Source organism: Artemia sp. Qi Xiang Cuo, chromosome 19, assembly GCF_049724085.1.
Source record: "Artemia sp. Qi Xiang Cuo chromosome 19, ASM4972408v1, whole genome shotgun sequence".
Lineage (NCBI taxonomy): Eukaryota > Metazoa > Arthropoda > Branchiopoda > Anostraca > Artemiidae > Artemia > Artemia sp. Qi Xiang Cuo.
Genome location: NC_142812.1, coordinates 24,537,730 through 24,560,643, shown reverse-complemented (window position 1 = coordinate 24,560,643; position 22,914 = coordinate 24,537,730). Strand labels below are relative to the sequence as shown.

The following is a 22,914-nucleotide window of genomic DNA, read 5'->3' as shown; positions in this document are numbered from 1 at the left end:
TGTATCTTTTTTTTTAATGCTTTTCAATTGGTTTTGTTGCAATTTTTGGTTGGTCATTTTCTCTGGAACCCCTATAGACCTTCTATGAAGCAAGAGTTCTGTCGAACCTCAGTTGAGCATTAGTAGGCCCTTAGAATGTATTCAAGCTATGGATAGAATGTTTAAATAGAGTTTTCTGTACTAGGGCCTTTTTAGTTCTATTGGCCTCTTTTCTTTTTAGAGAAGCCACTCTTTTTTTGTTGTTTTTAATTGTCATTATTGGTGTTTTAACCAAAAGTTGATGAGTAATACGTACAAGATAAAAGGCAAATCAATAAACACAGGACAATTTAGAATTTTTCAGAAAAGAAGATAAACAATCAAAATCAAAACACGGAATAATTTAATTAATTTCCCGAGTCCTTGGTTGTACCTTCGAAATCCCATGTGCCCTTATATAAACTTGAAATGCATGAGGAGTAAAACGGTGTTAGTAAAACGAAACATTAAAACCCTAAACCAGAACGCCTAAGTGTATTATGCAACAAGATTATATAAAGGTTGCCCCCCTTAGGGATAAACTAGCAAAGAACGAAACCTGGGTTATTTCTGCACTAGGGCCTTTTTAGTTCTATCGGTCTCTTTTCTTTTTAGACAGTAACATTAAATTTATTAATAAACAATTTATTAATAAGATTTTCTAATAAGAAATTTATTTATTGGTGTCTTCTAATCATCTTATAGACGAACTAAAGCCAGACGAATTTCCTCTGCAATTTGTATACAAGCTTCCTACGATACAAATTTCTTACGACCCTTCATATAATCAATTAAGATAGGACTTAACTGATCTGTTGTATTTTAAAGACTATTTAACAAAACTTTAGACTTGAAGCTTTCCATTTCTACTACCATTTAGAAGATTAAGAGATTGGAAAGCCTTTTGTGACAAAACTGACTTGTTTCACGTAAATATTAAACCCTGTATATAAAACTTAGATAGTTATACAATGTAATAACAAAAACTAGCTGTATGTATATTTACTTCGACGAGTTTGCTTGAACAAAAATTATTTTCATTTCCTTTTGAGTAAAAATTAAATCAAGAAACAAAACTACTAACGCACAGTTCCATAGCACGGCTGTATTTTGTCAGCTCTTCATGCACCATAGCTACTTTATTAGTCGATGAACTGCGAGAGCCATCTGAAGGCCTCGCCATAGCCCGTTTTCTTCAAAACAGAAACCATGAAGAGCTCCAATGGTCGGCCTCGGAGATCATTCTTGTTCATTGCGCCCTGCAAATTTACATACTATTTAATAAAAATGTTTGTAATTTTATATAATATAATATATATAATAATATTTATAATATTTGTAAACAATATAATTTTATAAAGCAAGCAAAAAAGGAAATAATAGAATACACTGCTTATTTTGATTTTTACCTGGTGAAGTAAATATCCCAGATTAAAAAAAAAAAAAAAAATCAAAATATATCAATTTTTGGTTTTTCGGATTAAACAGCAAATTTCCTTGGCTTAGAATTATCGTTTTAGCCTGCTACTAATACTAATACAACTAAAAACCAACCGCAGCACCAGGCCACTCGAGGCCAGTACAGCTACGAACGCTCCTCCTCCATCCCAATGCATTCAAAGCATTCCTCTTTACACCCTCCCAGGAAGTTCCTACTTCCGTTAGATCTTTCCTTACAACATCCTACCACCCCAAACGACGTCCACCTGTTTTTCGTCTAGACTTAGGATGGTTGGCTGGCAAGTACAATCTTTGGCAATCTGTCATCCTTCATCCGCAGAACGTGTCCTAGCCATCTCAACCTTTCTCTCATTATATCCCTAGAAAGCGGGGTTGAACTATACTATTTGTAGAGCCTACTCTTTGAGATGCGGTCAGTCGGCCGGGTACCCAGAACAATCTGTCGGCAATTTCTCTGGAAAACTTCTAGCAAATCTTCCTCCATTTTTCGGAGCGCCATACTTTTGCCTATTTTCCCATGTAAATCTACAAGCTAGTGAATTGTGGAGAAGATGGATTATGGAGCGAGGGGAAGTGTTTGGAACTAAGAGTGAGGTCGGCTACCATACAAATATGTGGTGTAACCAAATAAGTGAAGGTTATTTTATTTTACAGAACCACTAAGTCGAAAAATGAGACAGTTACATAAAAATTTTGAACTGCAGGGATTTCCAGGATTTGATATCATTTTGTGTTAAACATCCATTTGATAGACATATAGATTGACACAAAATACATAGATAAAGACTATCAGAAGCTATAAAATAACCGAACTTGCGTTAACAAAATCAAAACATTCGGAGTCGCCGCATAATTCAAGCCAAAATCATTAGGGACAAGAGAAGCATTTATAAATATTGAGAATAAAAAAAAGGAATGTGTAAACGATTACATTAAAAAATACAGTTCAAAACTTGAAACACATACAAAAAAAAACTAGAATGAAAGAAGCATCATAAATGGGCAAAAACGAAAATTTAAATAAATTATATAAATAAATAAAAACGGAATGGATTAGTTTGTGACAATAGATCAATTTAAAACAAGACATAAATTTCTAAGCCGTTTTTAAAGTGACTGAAAAAGAGAGAATCTCTACTATGCTCGTAAGATACTCTTTGGAAATAAACCCTCTCTTTCTCTCTTGGATATTCACAAGTGTGACCTGGCCTCTGCATTAGTTTAAAGAGCGAGTTAGACTAGGTTTATAAAACAAGAATAAAAATAACGGTAAATAAATGTTTACCAAATATAAACGACAGCGTCTTTAATTTGATGTGTCAGTACAAAACATCGAAGGTTTTAACAAACAACATATTTGGGAGAGGGAATTATTGTGTTAAGTGGCTAATAAGCCACTGGGGCTGGGGACATTGCTCGGGCTCAAGGACGTATCCAGGATTTCTTTGGGGGGAGGGAGTTACAAAATAAATCTTTGTTTATATGCATTTTTTGTTACGTTTTCATGAGTCTGAACAAATTCCGGGGGGGTCAAACCTTCCTACCATTCCTACCTACCTTCCTACCCCCCTCCCTGGATACTGCCTTGCTCAGGGTATACATGGATCACGTTTAAAATTCCACATGGGACAAACGAAAAGCAGGTCATTCCACCCCAACTCCAATGTCAGAATTTACCTGCGTTCTCACGTACTTTTTTTTCAAAATTTTCCAGCGGGGAGGGAGATAATGCAAATTACACTGAGGGGTAGGTGCACTTTCTACTCTCTGGGTCTGCGGACATGTTTTCCATAAACTCCAATTACCACTACTGTCACGTCAAGGCCTTACCTTGCCTGTAGTCAAATGATGAATTTGAAATACGGATCGCAACTCCTGCTCTGACGCTGCATCCGACCGATCAATTTTGTTGCCAAGCAACAGTATGGGAACTGTTGACAAAGTCTCATCAGTAAGCACTGAATCCAACTCTTGTTTCGATTCTTCAAATCGGGCCCGATCTGCAGCATCGATCAAGAAAACGATGGCATCAACAGCAGGGAAGTAATCCCGCCACACTCTTCTTGCTATAATTAAAACAATATTGAGCCCTTTTTATTCACACTTTAGATTCTCATTTTGAACCTGTTTATACGAGTAAAAACCATTTTTTACAATTTTTCGTAGTTTTTTGGGCAACCTTCTTTGATTCGAGACATTTAATAGAAAATTGTGATACAGTCAAAGATGGTTTTACGGGGAGGAGGGGGCACTTGCCCCGGGCGCATTAGTTTTAGGGGCGTAAAATTTCAAATAAATAATCTAACACTTATAATCATTTTTTAATTTTTTAATTTTATTTTTATTAAAATAAAGTTGAGGGTGCAGTTAGTTAATGAAAATATTTAATAAATTAATTAACAAAACAAAGTAAAAATAAAGAATAGTTAAAAACAATAATTAAAACAATAGATTAGAAATGAATTATTAATTAATCAATAAACTCAAAAGAATTTTTTTTCAATACATAAACATTTTGGCCTGAAAATATTGTAGGAGACAGGGGAGGAGTGGCCACTTTGCCCCGGGTGCAAGAGAGGTCAGAACCGCCACTACATATACCTCATACTTGTGTATTTACCTGGCACACAAAAAAGCCGGTTAGTCACATTGCAAAAGCTTGAGCTGATAGAGAAAAGATTTAAACACGAATATATTTCAAATGGAACTGAAATTAACTGAAGATATATCACCCCTCCCCCTCTCCCTACAGGAGTAGAATTAGATCAAATACACAACTAAGAGTCCAAAATTGGTTCATGCCATTCCCCAGTGATAGAAATCTGAAGACCCTTCCTTCTCCCTCATATTTTTCAAATCCATCCACATTGTTCACATTCTGTACGCATCTTTACTACCCTCCTCTGCTCTTACCATAGCTTACAGACTCGGACTTCTGTCTTTCAATTAAACAAAAATGTCTACACTAGAAGATAAAGAGCGATATTAAAGCTAAAAAGGAACAGAAATTATTCTATATAATATGATGGGCGGTCATCCCCCCCCCCCACACTTTACATTGAAATTTCAACCATTATAGGTAACGATTATACCCTCCACAAAGAACAAGTTTAGCTTAAAAAAGGGGGGGTGATACTGATTGTTAGTCCACGTTCATAGATGAATTTCTATTTCTATTAAACGTTAATTGGGTATGAATACAACTTTTTAAGAACACTTCGGTGACTCTCAAAATGATTCGGAAAAAAGAGGGAGGTTATTTCTCAACAGCATCAAAATTGCATACTTATTGAATTTCAGTCTTCCTAATGACGAAGTTTGAGAAGAGGTTTGAAGAACATAATTCCAAAATATCAATCATTAATAGCATATGTACTTAATCTTATTTTTCAGGGTAATGTTTAATATGTTTAACTTCTTCCAAAATTCAAAGATCAGGAGCAATAGAATGGCCCAAAACCAGAGCAACGACAATGAAATGAGGAGGAAGAAATTTTGGCCACATATTGAAATAATACAATAAATTAAAACATTAAATAAAAAATATCATTACATTATTAATTAGTTTATTAAATAGTTATCTAATTCAAATTAAATTATTTAATTAAAATATTCAATTAAAATAATAAATTAAGATATTACAGATTACAAGATGAAAATTTCCTATTTCTTTGATTTTACGAAAACTCCTGCCAGAATCGGGACAGTTATATTGAAACTTGCTGTAAAAGACAATTTATTTGGATCAAAATAATCAAACAAATTCGTCTTTAGAACTACAACATAATGTTATTCATAGATGGTGTTTCTGTATTTGAAACAATTTAAATATGTGCTGTTTGAAATAGGTGAACTAAGCACTGAAGAAGATAAGCTTTTACAAACAATCACACAAGAAGAAGAAATATTGGAGGGCTCAGAACCTCCTATCCATAGAATTTAGTTCTAGAGATAAAAAGAAAGGTGATTACTACCTATGAATTTTTTCGAGTGCTCCTCTATTATACAACTACGGTAGCCTACTCTAAAATTTTACCTATTCGTAGTTGCAAGAAAAACTGGCAGGCGACAAAAAAAAAAATTATTATACGAACTGATATCAGATAATAAACGAATCATTGCAATAAGCACCCAGGATAAAAGCCACGCATCTAACAAGACTAATGGAATAAATAGTGGAATCATTAGATTTAAATTCGTTTAGTCTAAGACTTAACTGACTTAGTCTTTAGAATTATCGTTTACTCTTTAGACTTAAGCGCAATAGATGTAAATTCATTTAGTCTAAGATTTAACTCACTTAGTCTTTAGACTTAAGCTCAATAGACTTAAAGTCATTTAGTCTTACATTTACTGAGTCTTTAGATTTAAATTCATTTGGTCTAAAAATTAACTCACTTGGTCTTGGCCACTTGGTAAAAAGCCTTCATCAAGTCTTAAATTCACTAAGTCTTTACTCTTTAGATTCAAATTCAATAGACTTAAATTCATCAAGTCTTCAATCATTAGATTACCTAAAATCATTAGATTTAAATCGAGAAAACAAACAGACTAAGGTGATTACCTTAGGTTACTTAAGACTACTTTAGGAAGCTTTTGCTTGTGGTATGGAAACAAAACGTGCATGGAGCTTTCCAGAACACATTCTATTTGTAGTCTATTACAAAGAGTATGGGTAGCTTAAAGAATGGGAACTAGCTTTAGTATCAACAAAAAAAAAACATAAACGCCATCTAGCATTTGGCAACACGAGATTTTTTCAGTGTAATAATAAGAATAATTAATTAGTGTAATTGGTAAAATCTCAGTTCCTAACTGAAAAATGATAACAGAGCTTATCATTTTAAGTGTCACCAAACGCTTTTTTTCGACACTAGTCGACAATAGTTCGACACAAGATGACAATAGTTCGACACTAGTCGAAACTTATTCCATTTCCCACTCTTATAAGCTACCCATACTCTGGTCTATTTAAAAATTAACATATTGATGTGATAAGTACTCAGGTAGAGCTAGACTCAAGCCATTTAACATACACCTTACTGATACAAAAAGATCAAAAATACACTTATTATTTAAGAAAGTATGCTCATCAAATTAAAGATAAACAAAATGACTTACCTTGGCTGTGACCGCCCAAATCGAAAGTGGTAAACTTCATGTTGCCTATGCACAGTTCTTCTGAAGCTGAAAGAACAAATATTATTAACAAACCAAGCATAAATAAATAAACGATGCGTCAAGTAATGATTATAAAGTTAGTTTTGTTCCACAATATTATCAGATATGACAAAATTTTTGTAGAAATTAAATGATTCAACTAGTCATGAGGAAACAGACAGCATAGTCAGTAACTTATCCCAAGTAACTTCTACATGTAAAATAGAATAAGAGCTCATTTTCAACTTATTGAAGAATTTTTTTTTACCCTTTTATCACTGATTTTTCTTCCTTTGACATAAGACAGCTATACTACTAAGCTTCCCTCCATTTACTTACTAAATATTTAAAATTTTAAATATCAGTTTTCTATAGAAGTTAAACCAATTTCAACTAAACAAAATTAAACCTTCAGCTAAATTTCACTTTAATCTGAAAATGAGAAACAAAAATTAATGCCTAATCTGCTGTGCCATCTAATATTTAGATAGCATATCCAAAAATCACTCATCATTTTCTTGTCCACAAAAAAGACTAAAACCCCCAAGTTTAAGACAAGATGATTAACGTTCATTCACAATAAGGCTTTACTAATACTGGGAATTACTTAGTACTAACTTGAGCCAATCAGAATTTTCCCTAAGAACTTTGAGCCAATCAGAAAATTCAATGAAAAATCTAATTGGCTCATTTAGAACTACCTACATCTCAGCATTACTATAATCTAATCATAAATGGACCTTTACGAGTTGTAATAATTACATGCAATCACAATAATTCATATCAAAATTTTGCTTCGAGCGTCGAGGTAAAGTTAAATGGGTCTCAAAAACTACTTTTTCAGTCTGACAAATCACATTTTTAACTTCTACTCCTTTTTTAAGTAGAGAATTTGCATATTCCTTTTCCATAGTAGACTATTTGTAAGAAACTTAGCAAAACATGCATTTTTTTTAGATTAAAAAACGTAGATTATTCCTTTTTGTGGTATCTCTTTTATAGAAAATCCCGGGGATTTTTATAGGTTCCAACATTCGACACAACTGGAAAACTATATATAGAAGAAACCTAAACTGATTTTCGTCCGAAGCAAAGCCTTTTCGACTGGTAAAGACGTAACAAAAATGTATATAAACAAATTTTTGATGCGTTTTTTGTCCCCTCCCCGCAGCAAAATCCTGGCTACAGCCTTGGTCCGGATTTTCACACACGAGGCATGATACCCAGGACCGCGTTGTCCACCACTACAAGTTCGTGTCAAACATGTTTCAAATCACATTTATTAAAGATTGTATTTTTCAGAGTGCTATAATATAGAGCTATAACATCTTGATTAGCATTTAATTAATCAAAACAAGTATACACTATTTACTCCGCTTTTTTTTCTGGCAAAACATAGTATCTACAGATAAATAATTCAATCTTAATGTTTTTATTCACACAAATTCGAGAAAGTTGAAAGCAACATTCTGATTGTTCCTGCCTTAACTCGCTTCTTTGATGCAACCAAGCGTTTAAAGAAAGAAGGGGTTTACCTGAAAGAAAGAAAAAGAAAAGCTTTTAGTACCTTATCCCCCTGGGAAATGGCACCTTATCCAACAAGGCTTTTGGAACCTTAAGCCAGTTCAAATCTCAAAAGTGAAACTGCTAAGATGAAAATTGATAATGTTGATTGAATATTCTTACTTATACTAGGGGAGATAGCCGTCCTAGCTGAGTGGATTGGTGCGCTGGATATGGGATTCTTTGACAGAGGGTTCGAATCCTAGTGTATCCAATTATTTAGTTTAGGACGGGGGTCAGTGGTGTACTCTGTAAGTTCAGCCAGAGTCCAACCAGCTTTAAATGGGTACCTGGAGAAACCTGGATAGGTAAACAGGAAGGGTGTGCAAAAGTACAGGATGGTTGGTCTTCTTTAAAAAGAAAGAAGGGGTTTAAAGAAAGAAGTTTACCTGAGAAGGCCCATAGCCAATTCCATGCTAAATAAGCTACTAAAAAACTTAAAAGTTTAAGGTCATACGGAGCACGACAGATAAAAATATACAGCTCTCTGTCCAAATAGAATCTACACTTTATGAGTCTACAATAACATTTAAGTTGTCGTTTCTACACCAGGATTCGTTTTTGTTTGGCGTTTTACAGGCAAATCGAAAAACAAATTAAACAATGAAACCGCTAGAAAAACTGCTTCGATGTAGACTGCTGCAACTACAATCAAGAAACCTTCAAATTTATCAAGATTTATTTTCAGACCCAGGATAGAACTGACATAATCAAAAGCAGACACTAATTCCGTTTGTTTTTTAAGATTTTCTCTTTTCGTTCGTGAGGTTTTTAGATTTTCATTTAAAAATGATTTGTAACTACACTTTTAAACACAAATTGACACGTTGCAGTTGCACGCGGCTATTTACAATGGAAAATGATTCGTGGGGCCCTTTTTATAACATGAATAAAAGCCCAATTTTGCATAAAAGAGTTTTGAATTTTTTTTTTTTCATGAAAAATCATTTCTTTACTGGAAATGAAGGAAAATTAAAAGCACCCTACATGATATACAAAGAAAAGGCGTAATTCATAAGAAAGCATACTTTCTATATATAGAAGATATAGACTTGTTTCATTTTCTCCAAACCTAAAAGATATTTCGGTCACTGCATATGTGACCGAAATATCTGATATTTTTGTGAATTTCTATCACTGTTATCATCATCACTGTCTATTAAAAGGATTTTATCCCTATTTGAACTTTTATTTATCTACCTGGAAAGGCAGTGTGGTCTCCGAAATTATCTATTTTAATTTAGAAGACTTAGAAAGAAAAATAAAGGAGCCCCATTAAACATAAACACTCTGTGGGGTTTGGTTACGATTTTGCTATTCTTTTTAATAAATATTTCATTCCTTTTATTAAATTGTCACTTAATAAAAGCGTTTCACAACCGTCATACCTAAAAGTCATATCTGATAAATAATTCTTCTTCATAAAGCAGGAGGTCCATGAACATAAAAAGAATGTTCTTTCACCTCTTTATTACACTGGCTACAGAACTGGGATATAATTACGATCAATTAAGGAAGGGGATCATACAATCGTAGCAACACTTTGGGATCTTAATTGATAACTTAAATATCATTCTGTTCTAATGAGGAGGGAGGTTAGAATTCAGGATTGCAACGAGAGTATCGGGTATTTTCGCCATAGAGTGGAGACGCTTGAGGGTACTGGTCTCCTCACGCTGTTGCTGGCATTCAAATAAGAGACGCAATTTCATAATGCTGATATATTTTTCAAAAACGCTTTGCCTAGCTGTTTTAAAAGGAAGATTAGTAGGATAATTTATATTCAATCAGACTTGGATCTTCCCTTCGAGAACAGGTTGGGAAAAGGTATTGGGCAATTATTCTAGGAGCATTTCTTAAATTAAATTAATAACTTTGTAAAATAAAATGATTAAGCAGAAAGAGTACCACCAAAATCAGAAAAAAAGTATGAAACAAAATTACTTGATATTACCAAAGGTGTTTGGCAATTATACTAGAAGCATTTCTTATATTAAATTAATATTTTCGTAAAATAAAATGAAAAATTACCAAAATAAGAAAAAACGTAACAAAAAAACAAAATTACTTGGGTGCAGAGTAGGTACATGCTGTGCCATCCTATCATCTTTCAACATGTGCAATAGAGTAGTCTTGCCTGCATTGTCAAGGCCCAAGAACAACAGCTTGCCGGATTTTTTGTAGAGTCCTGAAAGAAGAGGATTATAAACAGAACGGACAGCATAGGAGTGAAATCAAATATCAGTAAAGAGACTAATAGCAGTGCAATCATCAACAGGAGAGTGTGACCAAAGTTTTCAAGGCCAAACATAAAAAAAGAATTTAACTGAGATACGTACATACAAAATAAATAAACAACAGCACTCATCCCTACTTTCCCAAAGCAAAAGCTTGTCAGGAAGGAACGGAAATAAAATAACACCTCACACAAACAAATATACTGTTTAATAAACAATAAAGTCACAAAAAAAAAATTGTATCTAAATGACTTAATGCAACTAAGTAAGGCTTATTAGAGATACAATTAGCCTATATGGGTTTTATTAATTTGATGTTGTAATTTATCAACAAAGTGATAATTCATAAAGAAAATATTAAACAAATGTTTATATGAAGCAAGTAAATGGTGAAAAACCGTGTCAGTGTTTTTCCCTAAAGGAAGGGGATGGGGAAGCCTACCAAAACGATTAGGAAAGACTACTGACTGACTGTATCTCAAACGGTAAGGTCTACGAAAAATGTGGTTCAATCCCGTTTTTTAGGGCTATAGTCAGAGTAAGGGTGATCTGGCTAGGACACGTTCTGCAGATAAAGGATGACAGATTGTCAAAGGTTGTCCCAATCGACCAACCATCTAGGACCAGAAGGAAAGTAGGTTGTCCCTGAATGGGGTAGGAGGATGTTGCCAGGAAACATTTAAGGGAAATTGGGACTTCTCGGGAGGGTTTAAACAGGGAGGCTTTGAACAGATTAGGATGGAGGAGTGTGCATAGTTTTTTTGGCTTCCGGTGGCTTGGCGCCGGAGTGAGTTGTTAGAAGTAGTAGAAGTTTTGAAGAGAAAAGTTGCAAGTATTTTTCAAAGTCACACAAAATTCTGTAATTTTTTATACTTTCAGCTTCTTGGGAATGTGGGACTGGCATCATCCCTAGGAACTTCACTTGATGGTGACTCATTCATTTGAAAATTAGTTTGGACAAAACATATGCTTCTACAAATTCATTTATTTACTTCAACCCTTGCAGGACTACTTACATACTTAAAAAGACTCTGAAAGGACCAACAACCGACTAAAAGGGATAACAAAATGATTAGATACAGAAAACAGTTCTAGCTCAAAAAATTTTGTATCAGGGTATATGAACTACCAATAAGTCCTTTCATCCCTTTGACTCTCCAAAAAGTATTGTCAGATATTCATAAATCCACTGTCTTCATCTGTAACCAAGTCTTCTTATCAGTTTAAGCAAACCAATCATCCCAATTAAGCTTATTAATTCTATTGATGGGTTGTGGGAAGTGCAGGTACTTGAATGACCTTTCCCCAGCAGTTTAAAACCTATAGGCCAGCTGGTACCAATATGGTTCTTCACGCTCACTCCAGCTCTCTTCTGCACTCTCCAAAATAAATGACGAATAACCTCCTTCTTTTTAATGACTTCATTGTACAGTAATGATCACTAATCAATTTGACTCTTCTTTAAAATATTAATAGATGCCTTAAAAATCTTTCTATCCATGTGCCAAGGCAAGTTAGACTTCGGGATTGCAGTGTAGGAAGCTTTAGACTAAATTGAGAGTCAAAACAGAAACACAGTGAATTAAAAATATATATATTAAATATATAGACAAAAGCAGAACTATCAAACATTCCAACTTAGTTGAGTATTACTGTTGATTCAAATGCATTTCCAATTAGAAGATAAAGCAAACTTTAGATATATGCTTTTGATGCATGGTATTATATTTCCGTTAATAATTTTGTAAGAGCCTGTTTGTTTCACGCCACTAGTTTGAGCCTTTTCTTTTTAATATTGCTGTAAGAAAAAACCCAATGGTATATCTTACATTGGTAAAAGTTTGTAGGAGAGTGAGAACAGGAACTTAAGTCATGAGAGTCATGAATACTGTCAGGAACTTCACTGGGAGGGACAAATGCTACAAGGAGCTTTGTTTTCACTGAGACTTAACTAGAAGTATTTCTCATTTTCCTATTTTTATATACATTTTTAATGTCTTTTGTTTTCCCAGTAAGGTGGGTTTGTCCCTGCCTCTTAATGGGCCTATACAAGCTTCCAAAAGTAAATAAATATATAATTTACCATTGGATGGCTGATTCCCCTTTATACAACAGAAAAAATGATAGATAGTTGGAAGCAACTTTTGTTCAAACAAATGTAGTTTATGAGCACACACTACCAATGAATTCCAAATTGTAGAAGCAGAAGTTATTTATGTACGCAGATAATTATTTATATAAATAACCGCAACAGCATAAAAAATTTACAAATAAATTTCTTGTGAATTATTATCTCGATTTATCAGTAGTTGTACCGAACCAATCATGCTCAAAATCCTCCCCGAGGCCATACTGTGGTGTTTTTTTTGTGGATGGCGAAGTTTTTCTCCACAATAGAGTGCAGATGGTCTGTTATCATAGTATTCTCCTTTCTTGTTTAGATTAAAGCTTATTCCAATAGGCAATGCATAGAACTCACCCTAAAAAAAGTCCCCTCAGATCCCACCCAAAATACTAATGAAATTGATCCCCATCTTCGCTGGTAAAGCTCATTATCACAAAGCTCACATGATAGCTCTAATCCTGAGAATAGGACAATGATCAGTGTAGGGGCTAATGTCACTATAAATGATGATAATGGGTTTCAAGAGGTTCTTTCTAGAAGCTCCAAAAAAAGGAAAAAAATCTCCCCAATCAAAAGTATTCCCCCCCCTGCCCAAGATTCTCCCTCCCAAAACTTAGGAATTTACCTCAAAGTTTCTCCTAATACCCCCTTTGAAATAAAAAAGATTACTGCAATAAGAGTTGCAATTTTCAAATTGTTAAAATCAATGTTCTGTCTTAACATTCACCGTGATGGATCTTTGCTAATAGCTGTCCAAGATTAGAAATCAGCAGATACAATAATTAATCTAAAATCTCTTCTGAATATCCCAATTAATGCATCTAAATGGAACCCAACACAATCCCCAACAAAAATAGTAGTATATAATGTTCCCCCAGAAATACCCATTCAGGAGTTAAAAGAAGGGCTCTCAGATAGGGCTGGCAACACAATCCCTGTTGAAGATGTTACCCAACTTGGTAAACTTAACTCTAATGGCCTAAAAACAAGTAGATCTTTCTTATTTACATTGAAGGGAAAAATTAATATCCCAGTAAAGTTATTCCTATTTGGGCAAATCAAACCGCACAAGGAATACAAGCCAAAGCCTATCCAGTGTCAGAAGTGTCTCAAACTGAGACACACAACAAACAAATGCAATGAAATTCTCCTAGCCTGTAGTAATTGTAAAGCATCCCATCCTAGAGAGTTGACATTTTGCAACAACACTCAGCCTACATGTATCAATTGTAAAGGCCCACATGAATCTACCAATAAATCACTATGCCCTGCATATAAGTAAAGAGCACTAAGACTCCAAATAGCAAGAGAGGAGGCCATTCCATACCCCTTTGCAGCTATGGAAGCAAGTGCTGCCCAACAATACCAAATAAAGCCCATAATGAAACCAACCAAAACTCCCAAGTCAAACGCCCCCAATGCATCAAGTGCCCCTTATAAAACACCATCCTCCAAGCCCCCTAGCTCACATCCCTATCAGAAAGAATCACCAAGTCAACAAGCCTCCTTGTCCAGTGAGATGAGGTCAGCCTGCCCCTCCCCCTCCCAAGAAGAAACAAACCAGAAACACTACCATTAATTAACCCCTTAGCTGAGAAACAGGATGCACAACCAAACATGCAATCTCCAAATATATGCTTATTCATTCTATATTGTAATGCAGTTCAGGCCATGAATATACATCAACTACAGAAAACAAAAATCATTGCTGAATTTGCAAAAACCTACATCCCTAAACATATGATCATCCAAGCAAAAAAAGATCTTACTTTACAGTTAACAAAGCTGGACATTGATACCCAGTCATATGAAAAATAAATCAACAACACCACACATATCAATACTCCAGTGGAACGTATGATTACTTACAGAAAATAAGTTAATTGAACTAATATCTTTTATGAATAATAAATCCATCAATATTGCTTGCCTCCAGGAAACTCAATTTAACCCAAAATCAACAAATTAAGTCTCTGGGATATACTATCCTGAGAAAGGATAGATCATCAGAGAGAAAAGGAGGTGGAGTAGCTTTAATAGTTAAAAATAATATAAAATTCTGTTGCATCAACTTTCCAGATTTTGTAAATGATGTTGATGCAATTGGTATCAGTGTTTGGCTGAATAATACAAAAACTTACATAATAAGCTTTTATAACCCTAATGGCCAAATTACAAATGCCATGGATTTTTTCAGCTATATAAATAATTCTAATATGTTGAAAAATATCCTTATTTGTGGAGACTTCAATGCCCACAGCCTTTTGTGGGGGAATAAACCAGCAAATAAAGCTGGCAAGTTCATTGAGCGTATGACTTCAAATAATATTGAATTAGCTGTTGCTACCCCTCCAAACCTGAATACATATTTCAACCCCAAAAGTGGCAGTTTCTCTACAATTGACCTACAAATTGTGTCATTAAATATTTTGAATAAAATTTATATAAACAAAATTGATAGTCTATGTACTGACCACTTTGCCATAGTTTGCTCCCTAAACGAACCTGCTGAAATCCTATCACATACCTCCAAATGTATCAACACTAAAGCAAATTGGCCTAAGTTCCAAAATAATTTAAATGATGAAATTACAAGTTTAACCCAAAATTCATGCATTTCAAACGCAACAGCTGACACACATGCTGAAGTTTTGGTATCTTTACTAATAAATACAGCTAATCATGCTATCCCCAGGTCAACACCCAGGAAAACCTTCCCTAAACACATTCCCAAAGCATGGTGGAAAAATGAGTGCCAAAATAAATGGAGAACAAAAAAGGCAGCTAGGAGAACATTCTTAAAAAAAAAACATCACCTACTACATATTTAAAAAAATTATAAGCAGAATCTAATCCAAAAAGGACCATAATAAATGCTAAATATAACTACCGGAATAATTTTGCCAATAATCTCTCCAGAGAAACACATGAACCAATTATACATAAAATCATAAGCCACAGCTGTGGGAAAGACTTCCCCCAACCCACTCCTGTATGAGCTCATACATAACAATACCCAGTATGACAATGATAATGAAAAAGCTAAGCTATTTGCCACTCTTTTTGTTAATAAGCTAACATCAAATAATTGTAGCAAAATGTCCCCAATTCCTATGAACCCAAGTTACCAACCTCGCCCAGGATCCGAGTATATAACCAGCCCATTTTCAATCCAGGAAATGAATAATGCAATACATCATATTTGGACAAAGACTAGGAGCAGCTATGACAATATACACCCTACATGGATAAAGAATCTCACCCCTTCTTACAAACATGAACTTCTAAATTTTTATAATCATGCTTGGTCATCTATGTTCCCCAATATCTGGAAATGTTTGTCCCTCTTACCAATCCTAAAGAAAAATAAACCCAAAAATAACGTTGAGTCTTATAGGCCCATAATGATTACTCCTGTGATGGGGAAAATAATGGAGAAAATGATCTATTACCGACTCCTCTGGTTTGTTGAAAAAAATAATATGATCCCTCACACTCAAACTGGCTTCAGGAAACGCCATTCCTCAACAGATGCTTTCATATTGTTAACAAATGCAAGAAATGAATCATTCTAAAAAAATAATGTCCTAGTTGCAGCTGTCCTAGATTTTGAAGGGGTATATGACAATGTGAACCACCAAATCTTTTTAAATAAACTTGCAAACCTTGGACTACCCCCCAAGCTAGTATATTTTATAAAATCTTTCATAGAATTGTGAAGTTTCATTGTTTGTGTAGGTTCAGCCTTTTCACCCCAAAAGACAATAACCAAAGGCCTTCCTCAGGGAGCAGTCCTCAGCTGTCTCCTCTTTGCTCTATATCTATGGGGCATGAACCTCCCCCACACGAATCTACAATATGCTAATGATTTGGTACTATGGTCATCTGGCAATACATTAGAGAATGCATAGTCAAAGCTGCAAAAGTCACTTTTTCAATTTGAAAAATTCTCTCAACATTCAGATCTACCCATTACACCTACCAAGTCAAAATAGTCCAATTTCACCGGAAGCGAAACCATGCTAATGCAAAACTAACTCTAAATAAAACAACTATTCCAGAAGATAATCATATTAATTACCTAGGTCTCATGCTTGAGAATTTGTTCTGGAACAAATGGACTAAATTTTCTTGCATTCTTGTATCAGTTTCCTAATTCAACTGGTTCAGTTCCCCTGTCCCCTCTTTGCAGGTATTGTATTATGAATAATGAAATAATTGACCACTGCCTATTTGAATATAATATGCTGACGTCTGCACAGCATACCTTGCATTGTAAACTGTTAAAGTGCTTCAAACACCACAAAATCTCACTATCAGCCAAGAGCCTAGCCAACTATACCTGCACACAGAGCACAGAAACCAATATCTATCATCTCATATTTGAACTCCTTGAGTCAAAAGATCTACTGAAAGATATCTGAGAATATCTAATAAATAAGAGACAACCAAGTCAGTGGCTCTGTAGCCCAAAGAGTGAAGCAAAAGGAAAAGGGCTAAATAGTATCAACTGAAAAGCCCACCTGCTGTGAAATAGAAGAAGAAGATATTACTATTTTGCCCAAAACAGCATCAATTTAGACCAGGAGTTTCTAATTGAGAACATATATACAAAGGACATATATAGAGAACAGGAGTTTCTAATTGTTTCTAAATATGCAAAATATGTATCTTCTTTGGTTGGGGGAAGGGGAGGGTCACTATGATATCTTGAAATAAGGCCACACATCCATTTTAATTTAATTATCTTATTGCATATATAAATAAACATAAAGGCATAATTGTTTAAAAAACAACTGAGAAATTTGATAATTACCTAAATATCCAAGAACACCAGTGAGCCAATCCCAAAGAAACATTATTAAATAGAATAAAAATTTGACCTGAAAAAGAAAGAAGCCCTGGTAAGGTCAATTTTAAGGCCACAATAGATACTAAATAAGTTTCAATTCAAATAACTAGTATAAGTCTTAGGCAATAAAAGAGCACAAGAAACGACAATTTACCCTGAACATAGCCAATATGCTATGGAACAATAATTCTGAGACACCAAATTGCTTTAGAAATATCAAAAAGCAATACATCCCAGTTTCAAAGGCTACACTGCCACTGATAATGCAATTTTACCAAAGACTGACAGCAGACTGAACAGTTGATACACACTGCTGTATAATTAGGCCTCTTGAGAAAGAAATTTGTTAAAAAAGCCAATTCTCATTTCATAGTATGCAGAAAAATTGTAGTTAATCAATTCTAAAAGCCCTTTACCACTAATGTGCAAATATGTAGCCCAAATTATATGTCCCTTGCGTTTTTTTATTTCTTGATTTTGTTTATGTAGCTTCAATTTAGTTCATGTAGTTCAATTTAGTTCATTTGTTTATGTAGCTTCAATTCAGTTCAGCTACATTCAATGTAGTAGCTTCAGTGTTAAGTTGAAACAAAAGATTGACAGATGGCAAAATACATGGAGATATATGGTTTGGGGCAGAAGCCTAAAATTAGTACTATTGAGAAGGAAACATGTTAAGAAACAATTCTTACTTCATGATATGCAGAGAAATTGCAGTTAACACATTTTGCATGCACTTCCATTATACTTTACCCCCCCCCCCATTAATGTGCAAATATATAGACCTAGCCTAAATTATATATCTCCTTGTAGCCAGTAGAAACTTGAGAATTGAGGTTAGTTTGATCCTAATTGAGTTTATTACTAGACCAGTTACCAACCCTCAATGAATAAAGCAACACCCCCCCCCCCCAAAAAAAAAATAATAAGAAAACAACTTTTGCCAGTCTAAAAATTTTGCAAGGATTTTGAATTTTTTTGAAAGGCATATAATTATTATTAATAATTAGACAAAATATTGATCAGTTTTGAGAAATGGTGTGGATTTTCAATGGTTTATTTTCTTAACAATAAAAATTTATCCTCTCAATAAAGCTCAATAGTAACCACAATGCTAGAAAATGGAATTTTGATACCAATAGACATATCAAAAGAATTGGTTTCTTATGGTGATCCCAAATATATAAGTTTCTTTATGTTTAGTGTTACCCACTAAAGGCTACAAGAATGAAAGAAGTTGCTTGGTTTTTGAGAAAGGAAAGAAATACCCCCTAGAAGTCAAAGAATATTAACAAAAATTGCTTTATCAGATTAAGCTTTGCAATTTAATTAAGGCTCCTTTTTTTAAGCATGGCATATAATACTTCAGCTAAATTGTCTGTTTTTCTTTAGGTAGAAATAAGCCTGCAACAAGTTCTGGTGGCAATAGTTAGTGTTATATTTATTGCCATGAAGCTTGGAATTGTTGTGGATGCTTTGGGTCACTTGTGATGGGTATGAGGGGCATTTGCATCGGCAACGTATCCTTGAAAATCTTTTAACCAATTATGCCAGATCATCAATGAAGCTAAATGATTTCTTAAAGTCAAAAGAAACAAAGTTTACTGCCAGATATGTTTGGAGGAGTAGAAGTTTGGTTCTGTGAGTTAATACTGTTGTTTTTTATATTTTGATATTATAATTTTATTTGTTTTATTATCAAGCTCCTATCTGAAAAAAATATGGAATTTGTATTTTTGCCAGAAGAGAGATCATGGATACATGTTTATTGATTTTTCTAGGGGTTATTGTATTGACCCAGTGGTCCTAGATTATTGGAAGAGGGCTCATTCAAACAGAGATTAAATGTTTGAGTTCCCATTTTAAGTGACAAAAATGATTGGAGGGCAACTAGGCCCCCTCCCATGCCTCTTTTTCCCCAAAATTGTCTGATCAAGATTTTGTGCAGGATAGTTGAGAGGCCTTATAACTATACCTTTGGAGGTAACATGAAAGGTGTATCCCTGAAGTGTCCTTGAAGACATATCAACCAATTATGCTGGGCCATCAAAAAAGCCATATGACTTTTTAAAATCAAAAGGAAAAAAGTTTTACTGCCAGATATGTTTAGAAGAGTAGAAGTTCTGTTTTCTTAGTCAATATTGTTTCTTTTTCATATTTTTAATTTTGGATTTTATAATTTTAAGTGTTTTCAATACAAGTATCTGAAGACTTAACTGTTTTTTTTTTAACTTTTTTATATCTTTCCTTTTATTTGTTTTCATTAGCAAGTACCTAAAGGTTTAAATGTAAAGGAGCTGGTCTGATCCCTGTTTGAAAACCAGTTGTGTCCCATGTTGATCTTCCAATTAACATGTTGGAGTATGTGAATAAAGTACAGGATGGAAAACTGGTTTGGCATGTTGTGTACATGTTCTATTGTTGTGAATTTAAGAAAAGCACTTTCATGTATTGGCAATGCTGCTTTTAGCACTTTTAAAAGCATATGAAACAAGTATTGACAGAGCTTTCAGGTGATGTATAAATCATATCTGAGTCAGTTGTTTTGTGGTTTTTGTGCTGATTAAAGTGCAGAATATTGTTCTGACAGTTGGCAAACTGGTTTAGTACTTTATACCAAAATATAATAGTTTAGTAATAAAATTAGGAAAACTACAACAAAGAATTATGAATGCATCCTTTATATTTAGAATGCAATATATTAAATCCCTAACCTAACATAGCCTAACCCAACCAAAATACCATCTCTATATATTAAATATTTAATAAAATATATCTACAACATAGATTTTAACTGAGCCTAAGCTAATTGTCTCTATATACAGACAGCTAGCCTATAAACCAGGGTATTGTTGTAATATATGTACAACATACAAGAAGTGAAGTTTGGTTAATGCTAATGAAATAAAACAAAATGAAAATATGATAGTTTAGAAACAAAACTGGGCAACATATTTGCACATTGGGGGGGGAGGGTAGTAAAGTACAGCAGGGCTGCATGCAAAATGTGTTAGCTACAATTATTCTGTATATTATGAAGTAATAATTGTTTTCTTAACATTTTTCCTCCTCTATAGGTACTTAACTAGGCATATATCCTAGGTTTTTACCCTTCTACCTATTTCAATAATATATTTTGCACAGTAGGGGGGGGGGGGTAAAGTGAAGCATTTTTATGAATAATTAACTGTAATTTTTAGTAAATTTTTGGCAGTTCATATTATTGACTTAGGAACAAAGTGAACATACCACTTGATGCCTTTTTTATGCTGTTTATGAATATAATAATTGCTTCTACTGGAAATTCAAATTTTCCCACCCCTACCCCCCTAATGTGCAAATATATAGCCTGCCCTGAATTGTAACAACACAAAGAAGTTATTAACACTAGTTAAGTTATTGAAAAGTGGTTAAAAACATATAATTCTTTATAAATAAGTTGTTCAAGACTAATATATTCCAAAAATACTTATTTATAACAATTCAAACCTCATTTATTAGGCAATTCAAATATATATTGTTTTCTAATTGTTTCAAGTTTTTTGAATGCTGTTGACAAAATAGCACTAAATTTTGCAATTCAAAACTTTGCCATCAACAATTCATGGTATATTCCAATTCAGGGTACATATTTGCACATTAGGGGAACAGGGTGGGTAAATTTGAATTTCATATAGAAGCAATTATTATAATTGTAAAGAGCATAAAAAAAGGCATTGAGTGGTATGTTCACTTTATTTGTAAGTCAATAGGCCTAATATGAACTGCCAAAAATTTACATATTTTTCTGCATAGGCCTATTAAGAAAGTTGCCCAAGAATTGTTTTGCTAACATGCTTCCTTCTAAACAGACCTAACTTTGCACTGATACCCATAGGCTAGAACAGATTGTGGTAAATATCTACCAAATCATATTATTGACTTATACATAAAGTGAATATACCACTTGATGCCTTTTTGGTCAATATCTACCAAATCATATTATTGAGTTAGGACTAAAGTGAATACACCATTTGGTGCCTTTTTTTATGCTGATTACAAATATAATAAGCATTTCTATCAGAAATGAATTTCAGCCCCCCCTATATATGCCAATTCAGGGTTAGGTATAGCCTATATAGGGGGGAAGGGGGCTGAAATTCATTTCCAATAGAAATGCTTATTATATTTGTAATCAGCATAAAAAGGCGGTCAATATCTATGAAATCATATTATTGAGTTAGGACAAAAGTGAATACACTATTCGATGCCTTTTTTTATGCTGATTACAAATATAATAAGCAATTCTATCAGAAATGAGTTTCAGCCCCCCCCTATATAGGCCAATTCAGGGTCAGGTTAGGTTAGGTAGAGCCTATATAGGGGGCGGGCTGAAATTTATTTGTGATAGAAATGCTTATCATATTTATAATCAGCATAAAAAAGGCATCAAATGGTGTATTCACTTTATTCCTAACTCAATAGCCTAATATGATTTCATAGATATTGACCAAAAAGGCATCAAATGGTGTATTCACTTTATTCCTAACTCAATAATATGATTTGGTAGAAATTTACCACCTTTTTTTATGCTGATTAAAAATATAGCCTAGTAATCATTTCTATAAGAAATGAATTTCAGCCCCCCTCCCTAGCCTATATATGCTAATTCAATGTATATATTTCTACAACCTAACCCTGAATTGGCATAGGCCTATATGGAGGGGGGCTGAAATTAATTTCCAATAGAAATGATTATTATATTTGTAATCAGCATAAAAAAGGCATTGAATGGTGTATTCTTTATTCCTAATTCAATAATATGATTTGGTAGAAATTTACCCAGATTGTTACTAATTCTTCTTCTACCTATCTTTAGCAGAAGAGTAAAGGCTAGCCTATAGGCCTAGATTTTTTTTCAAACATAAAAGAAAACTTTGTTATTTAAAAGAGCAGTTAGAAATGGTGTTTCACTATTGATGTAGGCCTACTTCAATTTTCTTTTAAATGCCTTGTTTTTGCTTGTTAGGCCTACTAAAATGACAATTAAGAAAACAATTTTCAAAAATGAATTAGCCTAACATAGCCTAAGGCCAGCTGGAATGGCAAGTCACCTTTTTTAAAAAAGAAAGTTGAGTTACAAACCTAAAATATGCTAAATATTTGTGATGGAATGACACGTTGGCAAACAGTGTTGCCAAACCAGAAACAATTCATAGAAAAAGAAATAAGAACAGACACTATCTTTTATTTACTTCAAAACTCGATTTCTCCTGCTATTTTCTAGTGAATGTTTATGTAAGAACCTTAGGTAATCAAGTATATAATCTAAATTGTTTACTATCTGTTGTAATAATACAAAATCTGTAAAATTTCAATTTAGCTAATTACAAGCCGAAAACATTACATCAACATTGTTAGCAATATCGTATATAAAATAGATGGGAATAACAGTAGATTCAATACGGATTATTTCAGAGACCTTCAAATGCTATACACACCAAACAACACTATATTAA

At 33.7% G+C, this 22,914-nt stretch overlaps 1 protein-coding gene across 1 annotated transcript; it reads right to left on the bottom strand.

Annotated features, from left to right (window-relative positions):
• Positions 1-992: 992 nt before the first annotated feature.
• Sar1 (Secretion-associated Ras-related 1) lies at positions 993-22,599 on the bottom strand. The gene is made up of 6 exons (XM_089105668.1): positions 22,541-22,599; positions 17,381-17,447; positions 10,271-10,390; positions 6,601-6,666; positions 3,310-3,545; positions 993-1,277 (listed from the first exon to the last, which is right to left on the bottom strand). Exons 2-6 carry the CDS (start codon positions 17,421-17,423, stop codon positions 1,161-1,163), a joined length of 582 nt encoding a protein of 193 aa, XP_088961794.1. The 5' UTR covers positions 17,424-17,447; positions 22,541-22,599; the 3' UTR covers positions 993-1,160.
• Between the last annotated feature and the right edge of the window lie 315 nt (positions 22,600-22,914).

Bases quoted from the DNA above. Each gene is read 5' to 3' on its own strand.
- Sar1 (XM_089105668.1), bottom strand. From the start codon at position 17,423: ATGTTTCTTTGGGATTGGCTCACTGGTGTTCTTGGATATTTAG. The intron at 3,546-6,600 runs GTAAGTCATTTT...TTTTAATTATAG, and splicing joins TTTGGGCGGTCACAGCCAAG to CAAGAAGAGTGTGGCGGGAT. The intron at 1,278-3,309 runs GTAAGGCCTTGA...GTAAATTTGCAG, and splicing joins ATCATTTGACTACAGGCAAG to GGCGCAATGAACAAGAATGA.